The sequence below is a fragment of the Mus caroli genome, unplaced genomic scaffold, assembly GCF_978045245.1.
Source record: "Mus caroli unplaced genomic scaffold, Mus_caroli_1 scaffold_12, whole genome shotgun sequence".
Lineage (NCBI taxonomy): Eukaryota > Metazoa > Chordata > Mammalia > Rodentia > Muridae > Mus > Mus caroli.
The window spans coordinates 55,478,952-55,497,495 of NW_028227267.1; the positions used below are offsets into that span (position 1 = coordinate 55,478,952).

The 18,544-nt window shown below is 42.7% G+C and overlaps 1 protein-coding gene across 1 annotated transcript; it reads right to left on the reverse strand.

Annotated features, from left to right (window-relative positions):
• Positions 1–1,453: 1,453 nt before the first annotated feature.
• On the reverse strand, positions 1,454–17,957 carry LOC147001891 (PHD finger protein 11-like). The gene is made up of 11 exons (XM_085828699.1): positions 17,786–17,957; positions 13,473–13,594; positions 11,464–11,571; positions 9,864–9,994; positions 7,943–7,992; positions 6,759–6,826; positions 5,951–6,014; positions 5,362–5,493; positions 3,797–3,868; positions 1,816–1,982; positions 1,454–1,645 (listed from the first exon to the last, which is right to left on the reverse strand). Exons 1-11 carry the CDS (start codon positions 17,826–17,828, stop codon positions 1,643–1,645), a joined length of 960 nt encoding a protein of 319 aa, XP_085684825.1. The 5' UTR covers positions 17,829–17,957; the 3' UTR covers positions 1,454–1,642.
• Positions 17,958–18,544: the final 587 nt, after the last annotated feature.

Here is an 18,544-nt window from a genome sequence, read left to right on the forward strand (position 1 = left end):
ATGATAAACAGGATGTGGTCCAGTTGCTGGAGGGAGAAAGAGAGTGGATGCCAGGAGCTGGAAGAGAACACAGATATCAAATTTATAGTTATCGTTTTGAGAGGTGAAGTGGTTTAAGATGAATAATAATTTTGGCTACATTTGATGCTACGGAACTACATATTTTTGAAAGGGTTGATATGGAGAAAGAACAAACAAAAAAGGGTTGAGATGTTAAATTTTGTTACTTGGGTTGTATCACAATCTTAAAACTAGCAATGTTAGAATGAAAGTAAGGTACCGGTCTGAATGAGCCAACTAGTTCTCAACTACCTCAGGAACCAAAAGATCTTATTTCTGTTAGAAGAGGGCAGTTGGTCCAGCACATGGAAAAAGTATTTGAGTTGGGAGAACTTAAAAATAAAAAGTAGCAGCACAATGCTTCTGAGACATCCCGGTTCTTGGGGGAAAGTAGAGATTGGGTTAACACGCAATGATATACTGGAGTATGTAACATTTTAACATGGACTTTGCACATGGAGGGGTGCATGTACCATGGCATCGTTATGGAAGTCAGAGAGCAACTGGTAAAAGGCATCTTAGCTGTCTGGGTTCTGCTATTAAACTGAGGGCTATGATAATTTGGCTCATTTTTCAGTAATAACACAGCAGGTTTCTTTTAGCAATTTGCCCCGTATACATCTACATTATGAACACCAAACGTGGTGCTGTTTCTGCTGTATAATCTACTGAGATGAACAGATTCCAGCTGTATGTAAAGCAGCAGAGGAAGCACTAACATAAAAGGGTCCCAGCTGGTTCTGACGGGTGCTCAGATGGCAGTCATTCCAGTTGATCCCTCCTGAAGTGGCTTAGGCAGGCCTTGGTACCCACAGTATTGCACCAGGAGTGATTCCTTCACAAGTGTGTGAGCACACATTACAAACAAGATACCATGCTGGGACACAGCTCAATCCCATTCTGTCAGGTGGATTACAGTGACCCAGAGGATCATGGGAGGAAATGAGAAATGTGGATGTGAGAGGAGTCAAGGGTCAGGAGCAGTGTGGGTACACAGATCTGATGCATACTGTCAGGTGGGGAAAGTCTTAGTGCTCCACATCCCCTCTTCCCCCTGATGGTGCTCGAGTCAAAGAGCCCAGATTCAAAAGCTGGAGTTGGTCTTGAACATGAAGCATGCCCTTGTAATGACTGTGGCCAAAAAGACACTTTTAAAAAGAGTCTGATGAAGACCCACAAAACTGGTAAAAACAGAAGAGTGCATGGTGTTTTGCTACAGCAGAGGGCTGCCTGGGACTGTATTAAATAAACGGTGGACTCTTCAGTGGTTTTGACAAGCATTTATTAAGTGTGCTAAATATTGGCAATGTGGTATGGTAGTGAGCAGAAACCCAGGGTAGCAGCGAGCAATGCACAGGGTGGAGTCTGCTCTATGCTGATGGAGTTTTTAATACTGAGAGGAGACCATGATGAGACCCTCTGCAGGAGCAACAGAAGCAAGAGATAGCTCTAAGATTCCATTTAAGGCTGAGCAAAGCTCTGGTGTTGCTGTCCTTGACTGGGGTGGGCAGGGTAGGCAAGAAGACTTCCTCGATCCTTGGAGAACATGGAGGCCCGATCCAGTTTTCCTGAGGAACAGCTTTTACTGTCAGGGGAAAGCAGGACAAGTGAGATGAGAAGAGAGGAGACAAGAAACACCCAGTCAGGGATGGAGCATGGATGAGCAGTAGCAGGTCAGAGCGGGAGGGGACTGTGGATCTGTCACAGGCTGTCTCCTGAGCCTGTTTGCACTTCAGGAGACTCCTAGCATCTGACCTGGTGGTCCTCAGGAGGTAGCAAGGATCCTGAAGTAGAACTTGAGCAGTCCAGGTCCCCATTTTCTTGAAATGAGCAAAAGTTTTGTTGTAAGTCTGCAAGTGCCTCAAGCTGCTTCTTCATTTGCCTTTGCCTTTCTTCCCATTCACAAGCTTTACTCTTGATTACTTTAAAAGAAAGAAAATGGCTTCAGTGTATGCAGGGATTTGATTAGGACACTGTCTCTAGTCTGGATCAGTTCAAGTATTTCCCTTGTAGTACCTGGGCCTCAAATGAGAGGGCAGAGTGGCCTGAGCAGAAACTGTTCCTTTCATGTCCTCTCTGACTTTCGTGACTCAATATGGACACCAGCATGTATCATGTGTTCTCCTTCATGGTAGAACAAGATTAGAGTGTATTCATTCATTCAGAGACTAGAGCACGTGGCTGGCGTATGAGTAACCACTCTTTCATGGGCACATCTCCGGCTCCAAGGACATTTGGTACCTCTCAGGTTTGAGTGAGATTTCGGAACAGAACATGGTTACTATAGAAACCAGCCATGGTCATTTAGTTGGGTTTAGCATCCTCACGACTGAATCTTTAGATTCGTAGTTGTCAGAATGACTGCACACCTGCAGATAGTTTGGAATCCTTGGCTGAATCCGCCAGACTGGAATGGTGCCATGTCAAAAGTTAGCCTTTCCAGGTGGTTCCCATGCAGTCTTGATTAGTGCCTTGAGGTTCCCCACATTATATGGTATGTGACACTTTTCAGACATATAACTTTTATGCTAAGTGACACATGTAGTTTTACAGAAATACATCTTTCTGAAGGCTGTTTTTTTTTTTAAATAGCTATTCTTATTAACAAACATTCTCAAGTGATTTTTAAAGTAACTTCTCTGGAACTAAAACAGAGTATTGCAGAGTCCAAATGAGAACAAGTAACAGAGAATCCAAGTGAGAGAGGCTGTGCACATTGAGGCGACACAGGCAACCCGACTGCGCTTTAGGGAAAACCTACTGCCATATAGTTTTATTGACAGGCACATGTGCAGAAAAGATCACTGTAGGGCAGTGTGCTATGAGTACGGGAGAGAAGCTACTCACACCATTCTGTGTGAATCCCTCACCCATGTCCAGAGGTGCAGCACATGGTCATGTTTAGTACTAAAAGAGGCCACAATAAATGCAGGCTTATTATGGTTTTCGGACCAAGTCTCACTGGCTCTCAATCTTCCTGCCTCACCCTTTCAACTGCTGGGAATTATAGGTGTGTACCACAGTACACAGCTAAATGCATCATGTTTTTGAAAACTAGGTCTCCCTATTCCTGCCTGCCTACTACCGTTTAAATAAAATAGCAAAACATGAAAACCAAAGCCATCAAAAACCTTTCTTGATCATTCTTCATTTTGCTGTTTTTTTTTTTACTTGATTAATTTTAGAATTATAGTACTCACTGCTTCGAGAGATACGTTTTAAAGATAAACCTTAATAAAAGAACTTGACATCTCTTCAAGAAAGAGGGAGTCAGCCTGCAGGGTGGGTCACTGTTGCCTCCATGTTGCTAGCTGGGGTTAGAGAAGCTGCAGGAAGTCTGCTCAGTTCCAGCCTATGCCTGTCTATAGAGTCAAAAACTTGGGTTGTTTCTGTCTTGTCGATCTGTTTTACTGTACACAAAAGTATTTGTATGTCTACCTGGAAAACACAGCACTGTGATCCAACCACCCACAAATTACTGCATTTTGTATAGTGTGGGCAATCTGTCTGTCTGTCTATCTGTCTGTCTATCCACATGTAAATTATGTCTGTATATATATGTACACTACTTTTTCCATATTTTTCTTTTCCATGTGTTGTGCTTTTTCTGTAATGGGCTTTCTCATTTGACAAAAATTCTCTTTAGAAATATTTGACTGTTATGTGACCTGTTATTTTTGATCTGAATGATAAATGTTTCTAAAACACACTGTTCCTTATTTTATGAATCACCTACCTTCTTGGAATTGTATTAATGTATCTTCAAACAGCCCACTCTCAAACAGTAAGGTCTCGATCCCTTCATAGTCTAGAGGGAGAAGCAATTTCCTGTGTTAACTTTATTGTGAATAGTCACACAGGGAGAGAGAAAATAACCCCACTAGGAAGAGAGAGGATCAGAGGAGGGCAGCTCAGTGCAGGCCCAGCGGGGATCTGGAGAAGCATCAGCTCACTGTCTGTGCAGCCAGGACTTCTGAGGAGGGAACCCCTGTGTTCCAGGGAGCCCCAGGTGATGTGGGTGAATGCACCCCCAAATTTGAGCATTCTTAGTCTTGAGAAAATTACTAAATAAAATTATGTAACAAATAAGCTCTTGGAAATGTATATTGCTAATTTATGTCTTGGTTTGTCATAGAGAAAGTCACTTAAAAGTCGATATTTTACATTGTCCCTTACAGTATGAAACACTCAGATCACTCTAACCAGGAATTATAAGGCTTGTAGCTCATGCTGTATGTTACTGGAGGTCACAGGAGCCATATACTTACACACTGTAAGCCCTAGGAGCCATTCAGAAAGAAACTTCCACTAGTAGTTGATCTAAACAACTACTCCATAGCTCGGTAAGATTACTCAGCAGGGAGGGCTGCTTGTTACCATCTGATGACTTAAGTTCACTCCCCAGAACCTGCATGGTGGAAGCAGAACCTACTCCTCTGTCTTATCCTCTGACCTGTACCTGTGTGCAGGGGCAGGGGCAGAATGTAATGTTTAAAAAAGACTTGTTTTTAAGTGTGTGTGTGTGTGTGTGTGTGTGTGTGTGTGTGTGTATCTTCAAAGTCCTTAAGACTGTCAGATCCCCAGGAGCTTCAGGTCCAAGCGTTGTGGGCTACCATACACAGGTATGGGGAACCACACTCAGGTCCTCTGCAAGAATATATGTGTTCTTCATCACTGGGTATCACTCCAGCCTCTGTAATAATTTTAAGACCCTGGACTTAAAAAGGAATAGAATTTGAGGCCCATCAAAATTATAGCCTAAGGGCTGGTTCCCAGCACCCATGTTGGGTGGCCTAGAAGTGCCTATAACTCTGACTTCAGAGGATCAGATAGTTTTGTTTTTTAGAGGGCACTTGTACTACCATGTCTATATCCTACACACACACACACACACACACACACACTGACACACAAAGGGACCCAGGAAGCCAGTAGACTCCTGTTTCTGATTCAGTTTCTTTTCTTTCCTTTCCTTTCCTTTTCTTTTCTTTTTTTGTTTTTGTTTTTTTGTTTGTTTGTTTGTTTTGTTTTTTTGTTTTGTTTTTGTTTTTTGATTTTTCGGTTTTTCTACACAGGGTTTCTCTGTATAGCTCTGGCTGTCCTGGAACTCACTCTGTAGACCAGGCTGGCCTGGAACTCAGAAATCCGCCTGCCTCTGCCTCCCGAGTGCTGGGATTAAAGGCGTGCGCCACCACACCCGGCTATATGCTGTGTGTTCTTAAAGAATGGGTTACAGAAGGGCTGGGGAAGCATGGGGAGGTGTGTTTTCTAGAATGCGTTTATATTTAGCTCATTCAGTACCTGACTCTGAGGCAGTCTTATCCAGGAGTCTTCCATAAATCGAATCCATTTTTTCTAGTATGTGTTCAAGTAAAACATTAAGAAGTCCTGCTTCCTGGCATTTCTTAAGAAAAGGAGCTTTGACAGCTGCATCTAAGAACAAAGAATGCATCTTTAGGAGGAAATGGACAGCTATTTGCATCATGTGGTCACTTTATACTTTATCAGTTGATGGGTGAGCATATATATGTAAAATTTACTTTATATGATGGAGATGACATCTCCTCATACTTGGCCCAGATTTGGCATATGAAAGACTGCCACCTGTCACAGTGAAGGGTAGCATACGACTGAATTATAGCCTCAGGCAAACCTACCTGCCTTTTAATCTCAGAATGAGAAGAAATGGTCCATTCCAGCTCAAATAACTATGATATGGTATGGGTTCTAATACAGTATATACTTACAAGAAAGATTTATGTTCTTATTAAATACCAAATGACCAGAAGAATAAAGATTAAAGCATGAAACCAGATTTAAGTTATATGGGTCAAGATTCCTCTAAGTATTTTGATCCACCATTGTCACACAGTCACCACTGAGAACCAACCTCTGTGGCCGAGAGGCTCTCCTGTCACATGTCTTTTGGATCTCATGAATTTCACCACTTTTGGCTGGAAGAGAAAACCAAGATTATATTGAATTTTCATGTTGGCCTGGAATACCACATGAAATTAAAATGTACTTCTACAAAATCAAATCTATTAATCAAATCTAACAAAAGAAAAAGGCGTATTAAGACAATTTTTTTTTTTTGGTTTTGATGAACTCCTGGATCCAAATGGCATTTTCATGCTGTTTGTGGCATGAAAAACATCTGTTGAATAAGAGGGAGAGATTATTGTCTGATACTAATCAATGTATAGAAACTGATATAAAAAACTGTTTCAAATCCCTTCAAATTCTTTTACATTGTGTATCTAATAATTCAGAAGATTTTAAGTCAGAAATTTGGTTATGTATGGAGCAAGTCTCTGGGAAACACTTGGTTATGAACAAATATTTGTCCGTACTCTCAGCCTGTGAAGGACTAAGTGTCATGAAAGGACACGTGTTTTCACTAGCATGGTTCAAGGAATGATTGACAGAAGCTGAGGGAATGACATCATCCCCTGAGCCGCTAGCCTCTTAATACTCTTCAGTATGCTTCTTCTACCATGTCAAAATGGTCTGTACTTCCTGAGTGCAGGATTCTCCCCACGATGCCAACCTAAGTCTAGCTTCAGCTCCACTGAGGAGAGAACACGGATGGTGTGCAAATGCCAACTCCTCCAATGGTTGAAAACCGTGAGTCTTTGGCATTTAGAATTCTAAGTAAGGACATTATGAGAAGAAATTAGGTCTATAAGTCAAGTTACCTGTGCAGGAGGGCCTGATGAGAGGCGTTTTTTTCTTCCTCTCTTCCTCTTCATGCTTGGGCCATCAGCTAAAAGAGAAACCATTTAAAGGTTGGAATATGTAAAACATTGCCAGGTGGTTGTGGTATACATCTTTAATCCCAGTCCTTGGTAGGTAGGTAGAACCAGGTGGAACTCTGAGTTCAAGGTCAGCCTGATCTTCAGAGTGAATTCCAGGATAGCCAGGTCTACACAGAGAAACCCTGTCTCTCATATATATATGTGTGTGTGTATATATGTGTGTGTATATATATATGTGTGTGTGTATATATGTATGTATGTATATATATATATATATATATATATATATATATGCATTGAAGTTTACATACAATAAAAAGTATGTGCCAGCCTTATTACAAAATCAGAAGTCTGGCAAACTTGAACCTAAGCATTTGCAATGTAAAACTAAGAATTCATTTTAATCATAGGCACATAAGCCTATGATCAATTGAAATGGAGGGTGTTTGTTGAACAGAAGAAACAACTTGGGTCATTGGTGATTGTTGAAAGGTGAAGAAATAACAAGTTTCACCCATCATGCTGACATGTTCTCCCTTGAAGACTTGCAGGGATGTGGCCAGTCCTCTTTTCCTCATCTAGAGAGACTTTTCAGAAGATAAGGAGCCAGTGCTTGCTGATCCAGACTTTCATCAGTGATATTCTTTGACCAGTGATTTTTCTTATAACAATTGTACTTAACAGTATAGGTATGAAGTGGAACGAAGTTTCATGGGAAACAGTACTCTTTTGATACAGGGTCTAGCTATGAACCGAAGGCCTGCCATGAACTAACTCTATGATACACACACACGGATACACACACACACACACACACACAAACACAGAGGCATCATTCCCTGTCAACATACAGTGATAGCAAGGACCAGTTTAAGGATAGTTTTCAATGAGTTAGAAATGTAATGACAATGACTTGAAATAGCTCAGTGCTTCCTAGCACTCGCTGTTCTTCCAGAGGATCCAGGTTCTGTTGCCAGCACCCACAGGTTACTCACAACCATCTGTAACCTAAGGCATCCACACAAATAGGTGTACATAAAAATTACAATTGAGAAGAAATAATTAGATTATCTCAGGTTTTACTTAAGGAATTAGCTTTCTTTAAACTCACTTTAGAAACTTACCACTTTCAGTGGCCTCTTCTTGTTGTGGAGGATGTTTTGAGCAAAATACTCTGAAAATACAGAATTTCAAAGAATCACTGAATCTTTTAATTTGTAGAAATCCACCAACCTTTGTCTCCCCAGTGCTGGCATTAGAGCTACATGCAGTTACACTGGCTGAAGTATGCATTTTTAAAAAGAAATGTGTTCAATCCATGTCAAATTGTCAATCCACATCCAGTGTGGGTGAGGGTGGCCATTGGCTTTGTGCCCTCTGAGCAGTAGAAAGAAGACTTCAGTCTCTGAAGGTGTGAATGCTGGGTGACTATTTTGAGCACTCCTAGTTCCTATGCTGTGATGAGGGGCATCTAAGGAACTACAAACTTTGAAGCTTCACTCTGACCACCCAGAGTCTTGCTGATCTTCACAGTTCACACAGACACACGTGCAGCACTGTGGAGAGTGACTTTTCAGATCAGAGCTGGCCTTCACTAGCACTTGGATTTGGTGAGTGGAGAGAGAGAGAGAGAGAGAGAGAGAGAGAGAGAGAGAGAGAGAGAGAGAGAGAGAGAGAGAGAAGGCAGCATAGCAGGCTAGAGAACAGGAGTGAGGAGCTGTAGGGGATTTCTCTGCCCAGGCTTGCCTTTGTCTTTGCCCGTATGAGACCTAGGGTCCTCCAGTTAACCCAGTGCCCTTCCTAGCAGCACCCAGCTCAGTCACCTCCTCTGGACCTGGGACCTCTGAGAACCTTTCATTTGTTCTCAACTGCATTCCCAGAGGGACTTGGATTTGTGCCTTCACTTCTCCTGAACATTGATTTTAGGCTTATACTACCATGCTTGCCTATGAGGTTTTGTAATGCAAAAGGAAATATAGAGAATATTAGGATAGATTCTCTCTCCTGTGTCCTCCCCATGCCCAGTGTCAGTAATTTTCAAGTCAAGGTGAAGCCCCTTCCTGCTTCAGCCCCTCCCATGAGCCAGTGTTCAGAGTAGCCAGTGTGCACCTGTGCCCCACCCCCAGCTTGGTGAGAAATTGTCAGCTTCATTATATTTGAGTATCCCTCAGCACCTTGTGAAGTGTCTCAGTTACTCTATCCACCTGAACGCTTAAAATAAAATTTAAACTGCAGAGAAGCCCCTTGTTCCTTGCTGAAACAATTATAATTAAAAATGTTTTTTGTTGTTGTTTTGTTTTGTTGTTGTTTACATTGAGTTAAGTATTTCCACTGTGGTTACTACACTTTTTAAAATTTTAAGTTATCTCTGTAATTTCAAGGCCAGCCTGGTCTACTTGGTGAGATACTATCTCAAAAAATAAAACCTATATCCAGCAGGTACTTCAGTCCCTTTCATTTGTTCATGTGTGTAAAAATGGCTGTCAGTAAAGTGAGTTCTTTGTGAACATAAATGATGAATGTGAAGTCCTTCTATAGGTTTCTCAGTAATTCAAATATAAAAAGCACTGTTCAGAACTGAATGAACTTTTACAAACAGTGACAAGCTAGGGGCTGGCGAGATGACTCTGTAGGTAAAGGTGTTTGCCATCTGTCAGCTCTCACAACCTCAGTTTCATGTCTGGTCCAACACTGGAAGCCAAGATCTCATTCCCACATGGTATGGGGACAGACCCATGACCTGTGGATGAGTGAGTGAAGGAAGGTGTCTTCCCATTGCAGAGAAGAACAGACCTGGACTGGCTCCTGTCTCTTATAGGACATGAATGATGCCATTAGGAATGAGATTTAGAAAGGCAAACAAACCCTTGAGTAGTTCTTTTCCTGTCATGTGCAGAAATGTGAAGCTGAGTTCCTACTGGTATCCCATAACCCTGTTCTCACGTGAAACTCATTTGCATGAATTGAACTTGAGAAGTAAGTCACAGGCTAGCCATTCCTTACACTCCCCACCCCCACCATGGAGTTTGAAAGCTATGTGATTACTTGTAAGTTCTTGTAACTCCACCTTGTAGAACTGCGTAGTCCTCCTTGGCACAGAATAAGTGGTAATTCTTGGCACAAGATGTTTCACCACACCTTACGATGGCTCCTTCGTTATTACAAAATGAGCATATCTGGAGAAGAATAGATCATAATGAGGAGATACTTGTTTCATTACTAAAATGTAAGGATGTCATTAAATGTTTAAGTCCGCAGGCCAGTGTTTTTGTCCTGGCTATCTCTGGCATATCCCAGCCTATACACCCACACTAAATAGGAATGAGACTTGGCAACCCATGAGGGACTTTCAGCAAAACTGCAGCTAAGTAGCCGTCAAAGGTCCAGCAGAGACAGTTGTAGCATGGTCTACATAAAGGGAAAAACAGATTTCTCAAAAGTGAAACTAGCAGGCTTCCTTATCCCTAGGCAAGGTGTTGGTTTGGGGGACTTTGAGCCTCAGGTCAGAGCAGCTCCTGCTGTGACACTAAAGATTATCATCTCAGCTGGCACTTTCTATGACTTCCTCTTAGACATTTCTCCCTGGGATAGTGGTACCAGCTCTACAGGGTTGCTACAGAGGATAATATGAAATGAATGAAACCCATTTCCAGTGTATAGAAACTAAAAACTGAAGACACAACTGAACAACATAGTGTTTTTCTTGATCCCTTGATTTAATTTCCCTGTTTTTATATGAAGGCATACATACCGATGCTTAGGCATTTTGTGGCTCTAGTCATTAACACTTTACTGTGCTTGTGGTCAGCCATGAAACACTCAAACTTGCCAACCTGTTTACTAATCTGCAAATGGCCTTTTATAAAGAAGCCCAGAGACCCAGTGGACCTCAGAGAGACAGCCTTTCCCATTCTTCTTTCCTGCAGAGTCCCCTTATGCCCTCAGCCCCAAGGCAGATGCTGACAGTGATAACCACCCAGAACTGGTGCAGAAAGACATGCAGCCACCCTTGACATTCAGAAGGCATCTTACTCCATGTGAAGGATAAACCTTTTTGCTCTGACTGTGGCCTGCAGCTTTGAGGCACCAAGAGGACCAGCTAGCTGCTCTGAGGCAGGAGAGCAGAAGAAAAGCCTAGATGGTGCTGTTGAGCTGCTGAAATGGGTGTTTGCTCTGCTGGAATGACAGTAAGGACTTGTTCCAGCCTGTCTGACCAGAGAGTTTTCACCCAGACAGAAGCATCTCGAGCCTGCTCTGCTGATGTGTGCGACAGTTGGCTGTAAGCAGACAGCGTCAGCTGAGGGAGCGTCTCACAGTCCACCTTCCAGCTCTCTACATGTTTCTCAAACCCTGCTACACCATAGACTCTATTTTTAGATGAAAGATTCAGTTTTTTATTTTTATTTCTGTTGTATGTGTGTCTGAGAGAGCAAGCATGTTAGTGCATGTGTCTGTGAAAGCCAGCAGAGGGTGCCAGATGCCCTGGAGCTGGAGTTTCAAGCAATTATGAGTTGCTATTTCAGTGCTGAAAGGGCAGTAAGAAATCCTAACTGAGAACCATCTGTCCACCCCCTCCAAACAGACTATCCTTTGAATGTAGACCCCACGACTCATCATTTATAATGGAAAAGACATGTCAACTTACCATTGGGCCTCCTCTCCAGATCCTTTCCAGTACTGATTTCACGTCAACATTTCTAGCTATTTTACATGGATTATGGGCCTCACATTCCACCAATCCTGATGAATACAGCTGAAGGTTGCAAAACAAAAGCAAAAACAAAAGAAAACAAAAAACCAAAAAAAATCACAGAGTCGGTGTGAAGTAGCCCTGACTAACACAAGTCAGAGATGGTTCTGAAGAAGGCTGCAGAGGAATGCAGAGAGGACAATGGCTCAAGCCATGCAATCAGGAAGCCAAAGCAAGGGACAGAGGCCATTCCTGATGGCTTTCCAGGTCTCCTTCTTAGACTTCAAGGACTGTGCCTACCTCCATAACCATATGGCAGACCTTCACTCTTGAATTGTTGAGATAGGGTCTCACTGTAGCCTAGCTGTAGGCTAGAACTCAGAGTCCACCTGTCTCTGTCCCTGAGTGCTGGGACTAAAGCCATACACTAGTACACCTGGCTTTTATGGCTTTTTTTTTTTATAGATAGGACCTAGCTGTACATCTCATGTTACCTGGACCTTGGCTTCTTCCTTAGCTCTATGCAGTGGAACTGCAGGTATGGGCAATCACAGCTAGCTCCAAATTCCCTTGTGTGTTTTAGCAGCCACAAGTCTCTTTCCTCTTCAGCATTTCAGAGGATGGAGAGAGGGTTCTGTGGTTAAGCATGGTATTGCTCTTCCTATGCTCCAGAGAGTCTACATTCATCTCCCAGTACCCAACTCACATGTGAACTCTAGCTCTAGAGTGTCACACATGTGCACACACACATACAAACACACACACAAATTACAATCTTGTTTTCAATTTTATCAAATATGTGTGTGTGTGTCTTATAAGCATGCTGTGTGTTTGTGTTTTTGTTTATGTTCTTTGTGTGTGTTCTATGCATCTGTGCAATTTTATTTGTTCTCTGTGTGTGTTTGCACCTGCCCATGTACATGAAGAGGACAGATTACTTTGGCTGTCTTTCTCCACTGCTCTTTACCTTTTTTTCTAAGATTTTTTATAAAAATGACTCTTTTGCCATCATGTATGTTTGTGTATCACATGTGGGCTGGTTTCTGCAGAGGTCAGAAGAAGGTATTACATCCTAGGAAATAGAAGTATAAATGCTTGTGAACTAACCCCTGTGTGCTGGCAAATGTACCTGCAAGAGCAGCGTAACCACTGAGCCACCTCTCCAGCCCCTCTCTACCTTACTTTATGAAATCTCACAAATTCAGCTCAACAGGCTGGCCTGGCCTACAAGCTTATAGAATCCTGTAAATTCCTCCCTCCAATGGGATTACAGGCACACAGTGTCTTGTCCGGCTCTTTGCAGGAGTCCTGGGGATGGATGCCAGGACACTTATGGATACTATGTCTTCGGCACATTACTAACTGAGCTACCAGCTCTCTCGCTCCAGATAGCTGAAGTTACTGTGGGTCACATAAACAATCTGCCTGCTTTCATTTGAAGATTAATGTTACATATAAACTTAAAAAAAAGAACATAAAAACATGAGGGAAATTATAATACTTAAACAGGCAAAGGATTGCATAAGAATTAGAAATCATAATGCAAATGTTAAAACTTGCATGTGGAATTCTGGGTTTAGCTCTCTCTTTCCCCCCATGGTTTGGTGTTAGGGCCTTTCTATGTTTCTGCTATTCTGTTCCAGCTGCAACCTTAGTGCATTAATATGTTGTATTTTATTGGTATTAAATGTGCTTCCTGAAAAATGCTGATAGAGAAAGATGGGCCAGTAAGGGGGCGTGTCAAGAAAAATCACTTGCTGCCAAGCCAAAGGACCTAGGCTAGCCTCAGAGGCCAGATGAAGGCAACACATACCCTGGGCCTGGGGTTATGGGTGGATGTGAGCCACACTCTAAGTTCTGGGAATGGAACCTGGACCTGTGGAAGAACAACCAGTGCTCTTAACTACTGAGCCATCTCTCTAGCCCTACACAAGCAATTTTAAGGTTATTTACCAGTTACTTACCAAACAGTTTTCATGAGCAGCTAGATTAGCTGATGGTACAAAGTATATCACACTCCAATCGTGGCCTTCAGGGCAGAGGGCACATGTTCTTTTTTCCATCTTTTCTGTAAGCTGACAGAAACCTATAAATAACAACCAGGTTAAAACAGAAACATATTTTATGGCCTTGGTAGCTCCTCCAGTCTTAAAGAAATTGGCAGGACCCACTTCTTGTGATAGAGTCTCAACTCCTACAACAACAACAACAAATCAGCAATCTAATTGCTAATCTAATCTCTTGTGTGGTACAGCCTCTTATTAGGGTTCTAGACCAGTGCTGTCAACAGAAACAGAGCAAGCCCACAAAGGTGGGCTATGGCATCACATCAACATTCTAGAGGCCTTACGAAAATGCATGCAATACACAAAGAAATCTCAGATGATGTCTGAGAGCTGCACATATCTATGGGCAGAGACAGGAATGGAGAGCAATGGTTGATTCCATGTCTGTTTAGCACAGACAGGAGTAGGTTCACCTCTGGAGCCTAGGAGCTCCCTTACCATGGGGTCTTGGTCAGATTTACAGCACGAGGCATGCGTTTCCTCCTGCTGGCCCTAACTCCAGTTAGAAATGAGTTGGTCACCCCTGTGACTCGGTGTCACTCTGTGCCCAGGAACCAGCCATGCTGGTTTTGTTCTTGTAGCTCAATGTTCATAGCTGTGTGAGCCTGTGGATTACTTTTCTCCAACAAGCTCCATGGCTCCTTTCAGTACCAAGAACGCTAGTCAACAGGGACGATCCTCCTGGTTATTGCTTAGTTTCTCATTGCACTGTGCCTAACAACGTGGTGTCTTTGGCAATCGGGTGTTATTAAGTTCTCACCTGGTTATAGGGCAGAGAATAAGTGTGGAAATCTAATGCCATAAATGAGACAATGACAATCACCACACCTCAGGGAACATTGTGAGAGAGGGGATGGGAAGATTCTAAGATCTGCACAAACAGTGTCCTCTAGACATGATCAAAATGCTGTGGCCATAAATTCAAAGCAGCTGTAGAAGCCTGCAAAAGGCCTGCATAGGATCAAACTAGTTCAAATTCTAGCTGGCGTGGTGGTGGGTTACGGGGGCACCACTCACTAGCGTCCAGCCGTAACTTAGAAGATCTGTCAGTTGATGGTTTGTGGGGGAAGGAGTGTTGCTTTTTCTTTACGGTGTGTTCTCCATTAGGTCTACCATGAATCAGTGGTTGAACACACACACATGCACGCACGCATGGGCACACATACACACACACACACACACACACACACACACACACACACACATGTTTAGCACAATCTGGATACCAGTCTAGATGGAGAAAAGAACAAAGGAATTTTTGAGAAACACAAGATAAATGCCTGCCAGCAAGGGTGGAGTAAGGTGAAGACCCCAATAGATGTAGAGTACCCACTGTCTGGACCAGAGGCTAGATACATAATGATAGCAATTCTACACAACTTCCCCCAAGGAAGTTTTAAACTTCATGTAATTTCAACAGAAATCCCAATGTTAAGGAATGTATAAAAGCAATTATTAGAAAGACTATATTGTCATAGATAGTGAGGAAGCTTTAAAGAAAACAAGAGAGAGCCTCTTACCTGCTTGATTTAAAAACATAAAAAACATATGTTCATAGACTCAATTGGACAGATTGTTAGATGAACAAGTCAAAGAACAGACAGTACAGGCAAAAGGGAGTCATACCGCATGTTTCTAATTCACTGGAAGACTGTATTGTTTTTCTTTACTAGCAGCAATGCCTTTGCCCATTTTTTCTATCGAAGTATTAGTTTTTTATTAATTTGTAAGAGCTTGTCATATGGTAGACAATTATCACTTTTTTAGTGCAACAAAGTTTGGTAAGAGGAGTATACTTGGCAGCCTCCTCTGGCCTCTGCATATATACGAGTAACCGCCCCCCCCATATATGTAAAAACACCATACACATACATAATAAATATTTTAAGTCTACCTGCTTTGTGTGATATTAAAACCACTTCACAGTTTCTACTCTTACGTAACAGTGATATGTTTAGAAACCAGTGAACTCTTGTTTTTATAGTATTAATATGGAATTTAGGACAAGATGGCTATATCCTTCATTTTTATAATGATTAGATATGGTTATTTTTGGCTCTGTAGCTTTTAATTTGCTCCACTGATTTCCCATTAATATTATACTTACATATTAAAAAATTGTGAGTATAATTAAAAATAAAAAATTGCACAAACCTTTAATCCCAGTACTCGGGAGGCAGAGGCAGGTGGATTTCTGAGTTCGAGGCCAGCCTGGTCTACAAAGTGAGATCTAGGACAGCCAGGGCTATACAGAGAAACCCTGTCTTGAAAACAAACAAACAAGCCGGGCGTGGTGGCGCACGCCTTTAATCCCAGCACTCGGGAGGCAGAGGCAGGGGGATTTCTGAGTTCGAGGCCAGCCTGGTCTACAAAGTGAGCTCCAGGACAGCCAGGGCTACACAGAGAAACCCTGTCTCGAAAAAAAAAAAAAAAAAAAAGAAAACAAACAAACAACTCCTCCCAGCCACCCCAGCGCCCCCCAAAATTGTATGTGTCCTCCAGAGTGCCTGGTGCCTATGGAGGCCAGAAGAGGCTATGGGATCCTTTGGAAATGGTTGTGAGTCATTATGTGGGTCCTGGGAAGCCAACCAGAATTCTCTACTAGAGCAACTGGTGCTCTTAACTGCCGAGCCATCTAAGGCTCACTTTAAATTAAAACAAAACCAAAACAACCATAGTTCTTTTGAGACAAAACCTTTTTGAGTTTGCAAATACAACGCCTGGGAAGTGGGATGGTACCTTATCTCTTCAGCTCCTCACTTTACAGTCCCCAAATGTTCATATGAATATGTTCAGCTAAATGAATTGCTAGTGGTTGCTATTTATTTTGGACATTAGTACCATTATTTGTGCCATCATCTCCGCCTGAAACCATTTTTCACTCTTCCTCCCTATGGCTGACTCAGGACTTTAAAAAAATAGATCGGGGCTAGAGAGACGGATTAGTTGTTCTTCCTCTTGTGGACTCAGGTCTGGTTCCTAATACTCATGATGGGATGGATGGCTTACAAACTCTTGTTACTATAGCTCCAGGGTCTCGGCACACACACACACACACACACAAATACATCTGTACATACATGCATGCATACATACATACATACATGCCAGGAACTAGAATGATGGCCCTATAGACATGATGTCTTGTTGCTCTTGCAGATGACTCAGGCTTGGTTCCCAGTACCTATATGGTGACCTATAAATATTTCTAACTCTAGGTCCAGGAGGAACCCTTTGCCTTCTTCTTCTAAACACCAAATCATCAAGTACATGGGGGTTATACAAACATTTCTGCAGGTAAGATAATCATACACAAAATAAACCTCAAGAATATACTAGTTGCAGGATGGTTATAGGCTGAAGTAAATCACTAGTCAACTGCAAATTTGGCTGAAACATCTCTACCAAGTGGGTGAGGATAATGGATCCCTGGGTTGTTTCAGGGATGGAAGGATGAAAGCTTTGTCTGAAAATAATGACTTTCCTTGAGCAGTGATCACTGCTATCCCTGTTGCTTGAAAGGCCTTTAAAGGTTTGGCATTAGTGCCTTCCTATTGTGTCTGTATTCCTGCTTTAACCTTTGGGCCAGGTTTCTACTGGTGAGACAAGAGGGGATGGCAGGTAATTATAGGTATTACAGCTAATCAACACCAGCTTTCCTGCTGTCCTCTGTGCTTTATTTTTCTTTCCTATCCCAGAGAGGACTTCCTGTGCATCTTGAGTTCATGATTTTCTAGGATGATTCTAGAAACCTGTGAACGACAAAGGTGATTAAAAACCTGGATCACCATGCCCTCAGGATAACAGAAAATCTTCTCAAGGAGATTGCCACCATGGGTGATCCTGAAACATCAGCCTAAACTCAGGCCTCTAGGAAACTAATGGCTGCTTGCAACCTGGTCTTCAGTATTCCTCAATTACCCCAAAGACTGGGGCCTCTTTTCCAGGTTTTCAACATTCCCACTAAAGTCTACCCTCCTTCACAACAGCATGTCCTCAGTATTTCTGCACTTTAAAGTGCAGAGCTCCCAGTAAAGCAAAGACCAAAGAGGATGGAACCAGCCAACCTAGAGGTTTCAGCTTCCTGAGGTCCCTAGTCCTACAGCTTTCTCAGATGCTGTAAGCCCATCTCAGCCCTCAGCAGTGCTCTGCAGTCTCCCCGGGATGAAGTGGGGTGTGAGCTTCCTGCAAACCAAAACCCTAGTACTCACCAGTGAGTATTGGGTCAGGGGACAGTGGTGTCTCTTGGGTCATGACTTGGCACCTGCACGCCTCACAATTGCAATAGGGGAGTTTCTAGTTTCGTTTCTCTAAACCTGGGGTGTGATAACAAGCAGCATCCTGGGAGGAAGTACAAGATAGGTGTGGTTTCCTTGTCGATTTTCAACTCTGAACTCTAAAAAGTGGTCTAGTCTGACTCCTCTACAGATGTGATGAAAACCCAGGCCCAAAATAATGTAGGGGAGGACATGCTAACATGGGATAGGAAATGCCCAGAAGGCTTCAACCCTCCACAAAGAACTACAGATAACCAAGGAGTGCTGAAAGCAGAAGAAATAAGTCTTTCCCAGGGAAGAACACATCAATTGGTCATCCAATGGTCTACTGGCTGGTTTTATGTGCCAACTTGACACAGGCTGGAGTTATCACAGAGACAGGAGCTTCAGTTGGGGAAATGCCTCCATGAGATCCAGCTGTTGGACATTTTCTCAATTAGTGATCAAGGGGGAGGGCCCCTTGTGGGTGGGACCATCTCTGGGCTGGTAGTCTTGGATTCTATAAGAGAGCAGGCTGAGCAAGCCAGGGGAGGCAAGCCAGTAAGGAACATCCCTCCATGGCCTCTGCATCAGCTCTTGCTTCCTGACTTGCTTGAGTTTCAGTCCTGCATCCTTTGGTGGTGAACAGCAGTATGGTAGTATAAGCTGAATAAACCCTTTCCTCCCCAACTTGCTTCTTGGTCATGATGTTTG